This window comes from Erithacus rubecula (genome assembly GCF_903797595.1).
Source record: "Erithacus rubecula genome assembly, chromosome: 12".
NCBI classification, from domain to species: Eukaryota; Metazoa; Chordata; class Aves; order Passeriformes; family Muscicapidae; genus Erithacus; species Erithacus rubecula.
The window spans coordinates 15,664,741-15,680,224 of NC_136664.1; the positions used below are offsets into that span (position 1 = coordinate 15,664,741).

Sequence of the window (15,484 nt, forward strand, 5' to 3'; positions counted from 1 at the left end):
CGCGCGGGTGCCCAGCTGGGGCGAGTTAAGTGGCGGCGGCGGGGACAGCCGGCTGCCCGGCTGCCGCTCCCCAGAGCTTTAGCCTTGGCTTTTTTAATCTCTTATTTTTTTCTATTCCATCCTCGGCGTTTGGCACTTTTCAAACAGCAGCGCCCCGCTGAGCGCGGCGCGGACCGAGCCGCCCCGGTGGCGCTGCAGGCGGCGGAGGCGCGGGGAGCGATGCTGCCTGCCCGCCGGGGCTCCCCGCCGCCCGCCCCGGCTCCCGGAGGCGCCGGCGCCGCCTGATCAGCGGGAAGGGGCTGCTGGATGCGGGCGCGACCCGGAGGCAGCACTTGCCATGTGCGGGTAGCGCCCGGCTGTGGCAGAGCCCGGCTGTGGCAGCGCCCGGGGCCCGGCAGCGGGTGAGTCGGGGCGGCAGCGGGCAGGGCGGCACCGGGCACGGCCCCCGCCGCCACCATGGTGAAGGAGGAGTGCAAGGCGCTGCTGGACGCGCTCAACAAGGTGACCGCCTGCTACCGGCACATGGTGCTGACCATCGGCGGCACCTCGGACTCCCAGAACCTGCGGGAGGAGCTCAAGAAAACCCGGCAGAAAGCCCAGGAGCTGGCGGTGGCCAACAGGAACAAGCTAACCACGGTCCTGAAGGACAAAACCGTGAGTAAGGAAGATAAAGCCGAGTTCGAGAGGCTATGGGTGATTTTCTCCACGTGCCTAGAGATCCTGGAGATCGACATGAGGAGAGCCCTGGAGCTGGGCCACGAGTTCCCGCTGAACGTCCCCAAAAAACACCTGATCCAGACGGGCATGAGCGGGGGAACCTCCGGCGTGGCCGCCCGCGCCATGAGCGTCCAGAACATGAAATACGAGGCTGAGCACAACATAGACGTGGTGGATTTGAAAGACCTCGAGAACGAGATCAACCAGGTAGGAGAGATGATGTACGAGATGGAGATGAAGGTCAATGTCCCCCAGTGGACAGTAGAGGCTAAGCAAGACCCAGGGGCTGAACTGAAATCCACCATCAGCGTGGGCGCTTCCTCTATCGGCATGATCTCTGTGGAGGAAAATAAATCCTTCTGCGATATAAGCAAGGTTCTAGCTGGGATTGTTTTCACTGCTGTGCTCATTATCGCTATTGTCCTGGCAGTGTGTGTGGTAAAACTGTCTTAGGGTGGCACAAGCTCTGACACGAGCGACCCCTCTCCAGCCTTTCTCTGGAGTGTTTCATGCCTCACCTTTACTTCCAAAGTCTGTCACTTGGATGAGCTGAGAATTTTAAACGAGCGCTTGAAAGAACAAAGCAGAACTTTTGCCTCTGGATATCCTAAAATGCACTATTTGTTTCTTCATGCTTTTTGAAGAAAAGGGATGCAAATCAGCCTGCAGAATAGAATGTCTTCGTTTACTGGACTTGTAACAGTTAAGCGAAGTATCAGGGTATTATCACTACTGGCTGTAACAGGGATTTGCCTGCTATTAATAGGTCACTATTCTCAGAAGCCTGTGGTTTTCGTTCTTCACTAGGCTCTGGTGTTTGCTGCTGGTCACTGTTTACAGTATTGGAGAGTAACATAAATTTGATGGCTAACATGGGTGTTTTGTGAATAGAATACTTCTTTTTTCCCATGAAATACAACAAGTATTTCTTGAGTGAAGGAAAGGAGTAAGGATGAAAACCTCAATAAAAGAATGTAATCAACCTCTATTTTAAATAATGTTAATATAAGTAAGTTGGGAGGGGGGGAATGGAATGATGTTTGATACCAAGTACTGTTTGTTGATTTAGACGGGATTGTACGGAACCCAGTTGCATGAATTGGCACAGCATATGTGAATGACTAATCGCTTTCCAAATCCAGATAGAAAAAAGGCAGAGTTGCATATTCAGAAAAATACTAGCAAGTATGGTTTTCATTCACATTTACCACAATTTTATCTTTCCCTGCAGAAAATTCTTGCTACTTGTTCTGATCTTTCTTTCTGAAGTAGCAATTTGCACTCCTTGGTTAACTATGAAAACAGGAGCAATGAATCTACCCACAGCAGATGCAGTAACATGGGAAAATAGATTTTAGCAAACAGAAATGATGTTAAGTTGAAGAAGACCTTCTCAGTGGGATCCCCTCTCTTGTTGACAGGCAGGGACTGATGCTTGTATGTGTACAGCCACATTTCTGCAAGCTCCCAAATTGCAGAAATCCAGATAAAGCTAAAAATGTGTCTCAGGTTCATATCTCAGTCGAGTCTGATTAATCATCTGGGCAACAGGAAGCCTGTAGGATTGGTCCCATTTGATAACACCCTAATTCTGCAAGGGAAATGTAACAGCATAAAACTTTCCAGTGCTTCCCTGTGGAACTGTCAACATTTAAATGTAAAACTGTGGAAACAGACACTGACTTAGCAGAGAAGCTTTACAATATTTTGTAAAAAGGATTTATGTGTTATGGTATTTATTATTTACTTCTGGAAATACCTTCTAGTGCTGTGAACATACACTATCCGTTCAGGAATGCTTGGTACATGTGCTACAGTGCCATAGGTGTATGGGGCACTCCACAGCCAAATATAAAGACCCCAAACTATTGTGGGTTTTAGAAGTCATTTTCCTTCATTGACTATTACAGGCACATTATAAAAGTAGTAATAATCAGACATGCTTTGTGAACAGTCTTCATGCTTGTTTTATAAAATTGACAATATGCATAAATACCTAATTTTTAATATTTTTGAATTAAGAACTACACATATTTCAAAAAACTGCAGCAAACAGTTTATTCATTAAAACTTAAAATAACTGGATTTATTGGGGGGAGGGGAGAGTATTTGAATCTGGTCTCTTGTACGTGAAGAAAAAATAGTAAGCACAAGCCTGAATTCAAAGCTATAGATCATCCTTATGTTGAAGGATAATGTGAGCCCTGCACATTGGTCCAGTCTAACTCCATTCTCTCGGGAATTCAGAGTGTTACAAGACAACTCCACATTCCTTTCTGTTGTGTTTCATTCCATAGAATGTGTTTTAGGTGTAGTTAATCTATGTTGTAGAGATCCCTGACAGCTCTCTAACAAAGCCAGGTCTGTATTTATCGGTGCTACAGTTCCAGCCTGCCTAGACAAGGTGTAATTGCTGAGTGTTCATTTCAATTGGATGATCTCCTTCACAGTCACAATAAGTAAACACATTTAAGTAAACTACAGCAAAAGCTGCAGGAGAATGTACCTATTTGAATTGTCACCACTTGTCATTAAGGACCCGTGGATGTTTTCACATTTTGCACTCTCAGTTCACAGGAAGGTAGAGTAGCCATTGGGCTCTATTTTGTGCTTCCTGAAAACTCCATTTACCTTGTGAAATCAGATAGTTTATAACCACATGTTCTCAAACCACAAGTCATGAATGCAAGTCTGTTTTATGGTGGATAAGTAAATGGTAGCACTGTCAACATTCATTATCTTTTATCTTGGTATCTTCCACACACCTAACCATAGATAAACAGTTTATCAATGCTTAGTTGTGTAGAAGAATCTTTAAGAATATGTCATCTTCAAAAGCAAGCCTCAGTGGCTTGGCAAACTGAAAGTTTTCAGTCCATTGCAGTTTATTTATTTATTTATTTTTAATTTGGATTTTTTAATAATAGAACTCAAATAATTAATATAAATAGCCTCTAAGTATGTAAGCCTTGCTTTATTATGTATATACACACAATTGCTATTTAAAGGATTTGCCTTGGAAAAAAAAATTTCAAATCTTAAGACAAAGCTGGCTGCAAATTAATTCATCATTAGTATGTTCCTAAAAATCTGTATCATCTTATATTTAGGCTATTTGAAAAAAAAATAATAGATTAAGTAAAATTCTAACAGAGAATTGGCACTGTCTACATGGATAAAATGCTGCCATTCATCTCCTACACGTGTTTGTTCCACGTGACAGAGTTTGGCGCGACTGCACAAAACCAAAACTAAATGAAACCACCATTACCCAAAGGTATGGAGGCTTCCTGTAAATCAAGAAATAGAGATACAGATTTGCAGTCTTCATTTTCCCCCCTACTGGAATGCAACTGGAAGACTGGAAATGCTACTTTGTAAGTGAAAAATGGGAATTCATATTTCAAAATACTCTGTATTGAAACAGCATGATGAAAAAGCACATACTCTCATGTTGATTAGTGAGAATATAATTATAGTACAAAAGAAGATGGTCATTGCTTAATTAATATAAGTGTTGATCTACTTCAGTTCTTTTGTCTTTATTCACAGAATGCACACATGAAATTTGCTGTATACTAAAATCTTACTCCTGACTTGAATTACACTGATTTTGCCTGTGCGTGGGTGGTATTTTCTACACTTCGAATAATGCAAACCTGTTACTCTGACTATTTATTTAACTTAAAATAAAATACTTCCTTGTAACTTACTGGTTTGCTTGCAGCAGTAATTCAAACCAAACACAATCTGTCAGAGCAAGTCTAGAGGAGGCCACGAAGTTGATTGGGGAATGAAGCACCTCTGATATGAGGAAAGGCTGAGAGAATTGGGATTGTTCAGCCTGGAGAAGAGAAACTTTGGGGTGACCTAATTGTACCCTTCCAGTGCCTGAAGGGAGTCTGCAAGAAAGATGAAGAGAGCCTATTTTTAAGGGATGGAGTCACAAAGGGGAATGGCTTCACACTGACAGAGCTGGTTCAGATGAGATACTGGGAAGGAATTGTTCCCTGTGAGGGTGGGCAGGCCCTGGCCTGGATCCCTGGAAATGTTCAAGGCCAGGCTGGACAGAGCTTGGCACAATCTGGTCTGGTAGAAGGTGTCCCTGCCCATGGGGGTTGAAACCAGATGATCTTTAAGGTCTTTTCCAACTCAAACCATTCTATGTCTCTTTGAAAAGTTGGAATATTAATATAGCTTATCTGCAGCAGGCTGTTCTAAACCAAAGTTCCTGTTTCAACCACAGTAATTAAAGTAATGTGCTAAGCCCTCTCATTAGTTATATTAACATAAACAGTCTTCTCAAGCTCCCAAAGTTGAATACTGATGTAACTTACACTGCCAGAGAATCAGCAGTCTGAAAAGCCAGGAATTCCCTCCCTTAGGAAACAGCTACAATAACATTTAGGCTAACAGATGATTCTGCCTTCAGCGCTGGTTGTCCAAGGTAAAGTGTAGAACCATCGCTTGGACAACCTGAAAACCAGACTAGACCGGACTAACAATTGGATTCTCCTTGTGTTAGGATCCAAATTCTGTCTCTTTCAGCCAGCAAAGCTGGCATTTACTTCAGCAAAAATATACACAACCTAAGGAGTGTGAAACTTGGTCCTGTGCTACTGATAGCAACAATGATCAATAGTTGTATCAAATGCAGGAATTTGTAATTTCATTCCAGGATTTCCAGTCTATCCCCATAAAAATCCATTACACTGTTTTCTAGTTTGGTAATGAAACGAATACAGGACCATAATTAAAGTGATTCTCCTGATATTGCAAACAACATAACATCAAACTTCAGTACTATGAATATAAAAGAAAATTAGATTCAAATTTCTTCATATAAGTATGAAAATATTTTTTACAGTAATGCAATTATTTAACACTGGACTAAATGACTAATGTAATTAGCTTTCAAATTAAAAATTAAACATGTGCTTATTGTTCACAGAGAGGATTGGTTACAGGCTTGCTTTTTCTTCTCTGGAAGGTTTGTGTTGTTTATATTCACTTTCCAGAAATACCTTGTATTTAAGTGCTAATGGAACTCCTAGTCAACATATTTACCCTTCACAGATTTTCATTATGTAAAAAGTCATTCAGTAAGACCAGTGGATTACAGATCTCTAAGTGCTTTCTCTCAATACGATTATATAAGTCTTTTAATGCAGGAAGAGATCTGGACAAAATAGTTCACACGTGAGCAGCATTTGCTACAATAAGTGTACAATAAAAGTGGGATTAGAAAAGAATGTCTTTCATATAAAATTATCCACGTGTGTTTAGGGAAGAACAAAAAATGGAAAGGAGATTGATGTATGCAGTAAATACCAAAGTTTGCTTTTTGTTATATACAACAGCATCCCAACGTTAAACTACAGCTTCTCTACAAAAAATGGAATATCTTAATCCCAATGGGACAGAGGACATAAAATATCTCTGAGTGGAACTGACTATCCATTCTCTTATTAACTCATACAGAGTAAGAGTAAAACTATTTTGATTTGCTACATGTTGTTATCCATTTTACAAAAGACAGTCCTCCTCTCCCTCGGTTTCACACTACAAATGGCTTTCTGCTGGAAGAAGGCAGTGCCACATGGCTGGACTCCACCACCCATCCTCTCACAGCTTGCTGCTGTGGTACTAGGTGCAGCTGGGCTGAACCTGTGGAAAGGTGAAAAGTCACATGGCATTGCTCAGCCCCGGGGCTCGGGAGGATCCTCTCAGCCAGCCAAGCACGAGCCTTTGGTGCTGGCAGCAATGTGACTGCCAGCCACGTAGGCAAACACAAATCCAATCACAACCCCCTGCAACTGGCACCCACAGCAAATGCAATTGTGTTTATTGCTCAGCTCCGGCCATTTGTGAGAGTACCTGTGCTTTGCCACAATGACAAAACTGACTTCTCAACCCTCCACAGGGTCAGGTGGGTTTTCGTTTTGTTCTCTTTCCTTGAATTGTATGTTTTATCTACGCTGCATTGCATGACATAATTTATCATATATTTAATCTCCACCATATTAAACAAACTCACAAATCCTCTCAAAGCTAGGTATAATTCAGCTGCACAGAAATGGAAGTCACAGTTGTGGTATAAATGTGGTCTGTTATATTGATCATTTCCACTGTGTATGAAATTATCACTGGAGTCTCTGATCAGTCAAGTCTGTCTCTGACACTCAAATGTTCAAATAACACACATAGTTGAACTCCCTGATGTACACTAAGAAACCACACAGCCAAAAATTGACTTTAAAAAGCATGGGGCTTGTGAAAGAATAGTAAACCTCATATCTTGCAGTCATTTATAATTGCCTTGGGACAAAAAAATTTCAAATGTAATTCCTTTGTGTGATCCAGAAAAATCTATACAAAAATAGCACAAACCTTGAAAAAAAAAAAAACCAAACAAAAAAACAAACACCAAAAAAAAAAAAAACAAGAAAGGGGAAATAAGAAAAAAAGACAAAAGAAAATACTTAACTATTTATACCATATAAAATGACTGAGGACTGCCAGAGACAGCAAACATGATACTCCCTTTGCAACTTAATCTAATATGCTAATTGCAGGTGTAACTTAAGATATACACATTTGAATTCTAGGTCCTGGAAGGTGTGCTCCAAATAATTCCTCAAACAAGCCATCAGTACTGAGTTTGACAAGAAATTACATGTGTGAAAACTATTCCCACAATTAAAAGCTGCAGAATTAGAACCATAATTTCCATTTTCACAAGACCTGTAATCCATTGTGTTTGTTGGAAGTGGAAGAGTTGCAGTTGTTAATACTATTTGTAACCTAGTTTTCTCATTATATCTGTTGGAATATAATTTTGTATTAAGTTTTTTTTTTTTTTTAGTCAATCTGTATAAGGGTGTTATAATCATAAACCTGCATTTCCTAGATGTGACGTTTATTCACGATTTGGAAACAATACTTAAAAACCTATATGGTGAAGAATCTATTTACTTTCTACATTAATTATTAAGTCTGCCTATTTATTGATATTATACAAGCTAAACAATCTAAAAGCTTTAGCATGTCATTTTGGAGTGACCTGGAGGTATTTGAAATACTATTTGAAATAGCTGGAAGCAATTAAAAGATGTGTAGATGGGGCATTTGGGGACATGGTTTAGTGGTGAACTTGGCAGTGCTGGGTTCGTGGTTGGGCTCAATGATCTTGGGGTTTTTTCCCAAGCTAAAGGATTCTGTGATTCTACAATACTGTAAAATAAACCAGTTTAAGAAGCAGTAGACAAACCTAGTGAAATCTTTGCATTTTTTGATACTTGCAGTTGTTACAACTCATTATTGTAAACATTCCATCTCCATGGGGATAAAGATGCATCTAAATTAAACCAAGAACTAGCTTGGTTTAGCATAAGTGATAGATTTTCTCTTTTTTTTTATGAAATTGCTTATAAAGCTATAACATAGTTAAGTAAAAATGAGATAAGCTCTGCATTCTAGCAGAATATATTGAAGAAAAAAATCATTAAATTGATTGAAGAAACATGCTCTATAGATAACCTTACATTTGATTTGCCTTTAGCACTTGTTCTATATTAATGTGAGCTACCTCCAGCAGGTTAGCTGTAGCTTTGAGGGAACAGATACACACAAAGAGCTGATCTTTTGCCCTTCTTAGCAGGAAACTGGCAAAACACCCCTCTGCACCCTTTATCTCTGCTCATGGTTTGAGTGCTCACTCTCAGAACCTCCTGCAACCTCCAGTCCTGATAACTGGGTCAGTTAAAGACTCACACACTCCTGGAATTTCATATGGGATGACTTCAGCTGTGCAGTGAATGGATACTGAACTACTCTTCCTAAAACAATTCTGAAAGGAAATCAAAAAGCCTGCCAGCAATAGGGTGACTCTGCTGACCCCCAGGTAAGGAATGGCAACTTCTTAACAGGTGACATATACCCCAAAACTGTGTGGGAAAATGCAGCAAATGGAGTAGGGAAGAAAGTTTACCTTAGCTTGCACTTTGGGCTGTCTTTGGGCCCAAAGAACTGCTCAGGATGCTCAGCTCAGTCTGTCTCAGACTGTCCAACATAAAAAACCCAAACAAATATTCCAGTTAAAAACTTAAGACAATGCTGTAATATTGCTATTCTCTGGTATCAGATTTTCCTAGGTAAGTTTTGAAACTATGTTTCAGGGCTATCAGAACTCACATTTTTGCCATAGCAAGACAGTTTTGTATATGTGTTGGTATTATATCTGATTTGAAAGTGACACCATTCATTATTAGTACATGAATACTCCCTACTTAAAATGTCTTTATGCTGAAATGATCTGACATAACAGACCCTAAATCTTTTTGATCAGCCATCAAGCTCATTGGATGTTAAATCTTAAAAACCTCAGTAGTTTATTAGTATTTCACCAGTAAAGCAGCTTTTAGGCAAAGCACATTCCTAACAAGATGTATGCTTAACACAGTGAAATAGTTAACTACACAAAGACTGCAAAAGGTAAACAAATATCAAGATAAATGCCATGATTTTAGATTCAAAGTGTCTCAGTAGAAAACAACAAATTAAAGAGCCTTGGGTTCAACTGCCTAAGGTGGTAATTACCGTTGAGCAAAAAGGATTAAATTAGCGATAAAAAGTGCTGCTCGGGTTACAAGGTATCATTGGTTTTGCTCGTACATTCGGTGATAGGCAAGGGAAGGAGAGGGAGGCAGGTTTGTCTGTTGTCTGGCCATTCATTTTATATCAGCTGGCTTGGCTGCCCTGCTCTGCCCACTGCAGCCAGGCACCAGGGTGAGCTTATGGTCCAGCTGTGTTGGGCACACCTCAAGGTCATTTTTGGGTCTGTCAGTTAACATCATCCAGCATCTCACAAGTTCAGTTGCTTCTAAACTTCATTTCAGTTCCAGTGACACACATCTCATAGGCATCACGTACAAGCTCAAATGTAAAATCAAATTGAGAGGTTGTCAGAAGCATGTACAGGTACGTGGGTATTTGGCAAATGCAATCTGGCAACAGAAGGATTATGGATGGGAGGATTTTCCATGTTACTATTTCCATGTTACTATTTTACATGTTACTATTTTACATGTTACTATTCCTGCAAAACTTCTCAACCACTGCCATGAGCTTTTTTCTGCTTAAATTTCTGACAAATTAAAGAAAATCGAGGAATCAAAATCAATTAACAAAATAAAATGTTTCCTAAAAGTTCAAAGAACCTTCCAAGGTTTTGCTGAATTTTTTTTTCAGGTAACAAGGCACTTAAAAACCTCAAAACAGAAGAGCTCTGTAATAATTAACTGAAACTCTGCAAATTCTTCCCATTTGGAATGTACTAGAAAAAAATGCAAACAACTTGGCAAACGTCACGTTTAACTACAGACCTAAAATGACTTTTGCTGTCGGCATGGCATGCTGTGGAATTGAGATAAGGAGATTTCAGCGAGGCCAGCTGGCGGGTCAGCAGCAGTGTTAGGGACACAGATGCGAGTCCTTGGCTGCTGACCCCGCGCTGACTCCGGGGCTGGCACTGCAGACCCTCCACCGGTGCTCGGGCAGGCTCTGGGCTCCGAGGAAGCTCCGGGACATTCGCACCTCGCGGTGCTGTAAATACGCTCCGTGCTGCGCACCCCCGGCAATGCCAGCTAGCCCAAGCCACGGCTTCCCAAGCCACTTAAAGCCATCGCCTCGACTCTCCCGGCCACCGCTGCCTTAAGCCCTCCGTATCTCCTTAGGCTCCGGCGCTCGAAGGCACCGCTACTCACCGGCTCAGGGGGGCTGCGGCATCCCGGCGGGCCCGCCTCCCGCGGCCTCCCGGGCCGGCCCGCCCCGCCTGCAGTGGCTCCTCCGGGGGGCAGGCGGCGGTGCGGCCCGGAGCGCGGCTGTCCCGGCGCCTCCGCCCGGCCAAGATGAACCCGGGGCTGCGGCACTGGCGGGAGGCGGCCACGCTGCTGCTGGCGGCGGGCACGCCGGGCCGGCCGCCGCGCTCGCCGCTCGGCCCCTTCGACTACGAGCTGCTGCTGCTGCGCCGGAGCTCCCAGAGCGGCTTCATGCCCGGCGCCCACGTGTTCCCGGGCGGGCTGGCGGAGCCGGCGGATTTCTCCGCCGAGTGGCTGGGGCTGCTGCCCGCCTCGCCGCACTACGGGCTGGGCGCCGTCAAGCCGCCGCCGCCCGGAGGCAGCCGCGCCCCGCTCTTCGCCACCGACAGGGAGAGCCTGGGCTCGCGGCTGCCGGGGGAAGTCGCCTTCCGCATCTGCGCTCTCAGGGAGACCTTCGAGGAGGCGGGGATCCTGCTGCTGGTGCCGGGGCGCGGGCCGGCCCCGCCGCTGCCCGCCGAGCGCCTGCCGCCGGCCGCCGAGCTCGAGGCGTGGCGGCGCCGGGTGCGGGAGGACGCGTCCTGCTTCCTGCGGCTGTGCCGGCACCTGGGCTGCGCGCCCAACATCTGGGCGCTGCACGAGTGGAGCAACTGGCTGACCCCCGTGGGCAGGGCCGGCCGCGGCGGCCGCCGCTATGACACGGCTTTCTACCTGTGCTGCCTGCCGGAGCGGCCGCCCCACGTGTCGCAGGACGACCAGGAGGTGACAGCCGTGCTGGTAAGAGGGGCTGGGGTGCCCGGGGTGCAGCTCCGCCCGGCCGGGCGGGTGTTGCGGTCGGAGCGGCCGCTCCCGCCCGAGCGCTTCTCCCACGGCCCTGGCTCCGCCGAGGCTGTGCCCTTACACAGCCAACAGGCGGACAATTGTAGAATGGCAGGGGTTGGAATGCACTTTGAAGATCACCGTGTCCCACCCCTGCCATGGGCCGGACACCTTTCACCGGCCAGGGTGCTCCAAGCTCCGTCCAGCCTGGCCTTGCACACTTCCAGGGATCCAGGGGCACCCACAGCTTCTCTGGTTACCCTGTTCCAGGATCCCACCACGCTTTCATTGAAAAACCTGTCTTCTAATACCTAATCTAAAAGTCTTCTCTTTCGATTTGTACCCATTGTACTCCTTGTCCTGTCACTACAGTTCCTGACAAAGAATCCCTCTCAAGCTTCCCTGCAGTCCCTGCAGATCGTGGAAAGTGCTGGGAGGTTTGCACCCCACTGTCTCTTCTCAGATCAATCAAAACCTAAAGCTCCTGAGACGTGAGGAAAGGGAAGAGAGGGGTTTTTTGTGAGGTCGTTGTACATGATCTGTGTCACATCAGATCCCTTTCACCGTGAATTACTTTCTCTTCCAAAGGCAAAAAAATACCATTTTTACATTAATTCCTGCAGTATAGTGCAAGGTAGTCACATCTCCTCACTATGCTGGGAGAGATCCATGAGGTATATCCAGGTATATTCCAGGACTGCATGAGATGCTAGTAATTTTTGTCTTTTGGAGTTACTCAGAATATTTTAGGTAATATGCAAAACAAACTTGTTTTGATTTTTTAATCTTTTTGTTTTCATGAAGCTCTAAGAAAGCTCAAGGTCAGGTACATTAGGGTCCTTAAGTTCTTCTAGGATTTTGAAAAGTTTGATTACAAGTTAGAAGTAGATGAGAAACCAGACAATTCTGTAGAATCCTACCTAACCGTTTTGGTGTTACTGATGCTGCTATATTTATTTGTTTAACAAATTTTGCTACAGAAATTTAAAAGTACCTGAAACCTGACTTTCAAGAATTCATGTTTTAATTTTCTAAATAACAGCATAAATCTACTGCAAACGATTATGCACATATTAAATTCACCCTGTGAGATTAAATCAAGATGACCATAGTTTAAACATGCAGAATTAGCATGAATAGCTGGGTGTTCATGTTCTGAAAACAATGCTTCTAAGAAGATATTTAGAGGTACTTTTAATTCTCAAAGCATCAGTGGGAACCTCTGGTAATAGCAAGTTTAATATTTTCTATTGGTTTCAGTAAACTTTTAGTCATGCCCTAAAACAAATGCCAGTTTTTAATCCTGGCATGTCTGTGTGTAAAATACTTATTTTCATTGGGAAAAAAGGAGTAACTTTTATAGATTGCTTATGTTTTTCAGTTTTAAGAATGTCTTTGCTGTTCCTTTGGTATAGTTTACACATGGCTTTTATTGTGTTCAGAAGACATGGTCTGTTGCAAGCTCCTTTGCTGTACAGACTTCCTTGCTAAATGACTTTTCAGTTATTCAGACTTTTTGTCTGCAGCTGAAACTATTATTTCAAAACTTGCTTTCATCTTCCAGTGGTCATCACCTCCAGAAGCCATCGAACGCTTTAAGTCTCAAGAGATCTGGTTTCCTCCACCTCAGTTTTATGAATTCTGCAGGCTGTGCAAGTTCTCTTCGCTGGAGGAGCTGCAGCAGTTCAGCTCCGAACGCGCTCTCGAGGGCTGTGAGCGCTGGATGCCGGTGATGCTGAGTGCTGCAGATGGATTCATCCAGCTGCTGCCAGGTAAGGACACACTGGGGGGTTCTAAATATACAGCACCTCCTGAATGCTCTGTGCTGCAGCCATGTGACATAAACCACCCTTAACTGTAAGGAAAATACTCTTCTGAGTCAAGTTACTGCATGCTGTTTCTCCCTTGTTTGCTGCAGTTGTGGCAGTGGCTGCAGTCAGAGACAAGCCAGGGCATCAGACAGCACAGTTATTTCTTAGTTGCTCATGATCTCATTGTCTCACCATGTCATCATATGTGTATTTGTGAAGGAATTCCAGCATTTCAGCTTTGTGGAACCTGAAGGATGTATTAGGACTCCATCTGTTTAGTCCTTTTCTGTGGGAATTCTCCTTTACATCAGTTATCACTTTGTAAGGAGAAGGGAATCAAGCACAGCTTTAGTATCACACCTCCCAGCTGCAGTGATAAGGCACTGGACTAAAACCATACACAGAATCCTCTTCCTCCTGCTTAAGTCTCTCTCATTTCATAATGATGTACATACAGTGCTAAGAAAAGCTGCATATACTATTTATTATTTTCTGGTTTTCTTTGTTTTTCATTATGCTTTCCCTTTTTTTTTTTTTTTGGTCACAATTGACCTCTAGGACTTATGTATTTGGGGTATATTATCAGTCTTGAACAAGAGTATAATGTCTTGATGTGGCAAAACATTTATTTCCTTCAACAAAATAAAACAGGATAAATTTCTGTTCTTAGTCCTATCCTTATACACACAAAGAAGTGCTTGTCCTGTTCTCCACCTATTACACACAATCCTACCTGCCCAGGCTGTGATTTCAGCATATTAATAGCATAACATTCAGTGTACAGTGCAATGTCACTGACATACTTCAGAAATTTGTGACTCTCCTTAAATCTGAAGATGTTTAGAGGCAATTTACTTTTACATTGCAAAATACATTTCCACTGATTAACACGTCCTGATAAATCCTAAAAAATTGCCAGTGTCACTCAATGAAAAGGCTGAAAAGTAAGATTGGCAATCTATAACTAAATCTTATTTTTCTACACCCAGGAGATGAGTTATATCCAGAAGATCCAGATTATACAGGAGAAAAGAAAATGATGATGTCAACAGATAAGAAGCTTGAAGATCTCATGAAAGAGGGAGGGATATTTCACAGGATAGTAATAAAAAACATCAACAATCTTGCTGTTTATGTTAATATTGAAGCAAAATATAAGCATATAAATCCACTGATGATGAAATGTGATAATTCAGATTACAATAGCAGATTATAATATGTCTTTGGTTTAAATCTAGATTTTTAATTGCATATATGGTCACCATGGTTTTGGTGCTTTTTAACTGTTGCCAAATAGTCATGAAAATATTCCTCTGTCCTGCCAAAGCACTATGTCTGTATGTGTGTGTGATGTCACATCTATGTGCATTTAATTTCTTGAGTGTTCAAAAACAGAACAGTTGTGCCAATATTGGTCACAAAGGTCCTCTTCTCACTGAAAATTTAAGTATATATTATGTTCAGAACAAGCAGAGAAGAGCTCTGAAGAATTGTTTTACTATGCTTCCCAAAGTTACCTACTAGGTAACTGCAATGTTTGTCTAGAAATCAATCAAATCTCCCATTCCATATTTGTTGACAATTCCCACTCTAGTCTCTCATTTTGGGAAAAAGAAATGAATGTATAAGTATAGATATATAAATTAACTACAATGCACTTTTAAAGATAATATTATAAAGTTAATTTTTGTATTTGATATACTTAGATTTTTTTCTATTAATGTTAATGATTCAAAACTACAATTTTCAAAGGTAGACCTAATTTAAATGAAGTCATCTATGCAGGAATTGACTGCATTCTTTTTATCAATATTTTTTTAATCTTCAAGTTGTAAGCAATTTTTAAAAATTAAAAGGTGTAATTTTTTTAGCTCCAAAAAGATATGAACAACTTAAGGGAATAATATTGCTCCTTGAAATACCCACTTCCATATTCTAAGATCCCACTTTTTGCTTGTTAACTACTTTATTAATGTAACTGAGATATAAGAACTTCAGAGGAAAGATTGCTGCTTAATTTTTGGTTTGGATTTTTGTTTGGTTGGATTTGTCTTCTGTGCAATAAGTGGAGTCAGTGGAGCAGTTTTGTAAATTCTGTCTGGAAGGAGAATGAATGATGACTTCAGATTAGTCAGTGAAGTTGGTCAGAAAGCTTTGTTCCAGCTTTTGTTCTGTATTTCAATTAAAACCTGCAACAATTCCATTAAATTGGTTTGTAGCATTCATTTGGATTAAAAAAAATACTGAAAAAAAGGTGTGTCTTTCTCTTCTGTCTCAGAACATACCCAGGCTGTTGCTGGTTTTGCAGACCTTGTTGAGGTT

At 42.3% G+C, this 15,484-nt stretch overlaps 3 protein-coding genes across 4 annotated transcripts in view; 2 read left to right on the forward strand and 1 right to left on the reverse strand.

Moving 5' to 3' along the window:
* Positions 1–10,616, reverse strand: part of ANKRD27 (ankyrin repeat domain 27) — a 53,498-nt gene extending 42,882 nt beyond the window's left edge. The window contains exon 1 of one of the 2 annotated variants that reach the window (XM_079316192.1): positions 10,482–10,616. The gene's annotated coding sequence lies outside the window, so the exon portion shown is untranslated. Of the gene's footprint in view, positions 1–10,477 lie in introns of both variants that reach the window. The other variant, XM_079316190.1, reaches the window with a different exon arrangement.
* RGS9BP (regulator of G protein signaling 9 binding protein) lies at positions 15–4,429 on the forward strand. The gene has a single exon (XM_079316200.1). It carries the CDS (start codon positions 457–459, stop codon positions 1,168–1,170), a length of 714 nt encoding a protein of 237 aa, XP_079172326.1. The 5' UTR covers positions 15–456; the 3' UTR covers positions 1,171–4,429.
* NUDT19 (nudix hydrolase 19) lies at positions 10,610–15,042 on the forward strand. Its single transcript, XM_079316199.1, has 3 exons — positions 10,610–11,309; positions 12,916–13,123; positions 14,152–15,042. Exons 1-3 carry the CDS (start codon positions 10,626–10,628, stop codon positions 14,376–14,378), a joined length of 1,119 nt encoding a protein of 372 aa, XP_079172325.1. The 5' UTR covers positions 10,610–10,625; the 3' UTR covers positions 14,379–15,042.
* The last annotated feature ends 442 nt before the right edge of the window (positions 15,043–15,484 follow it).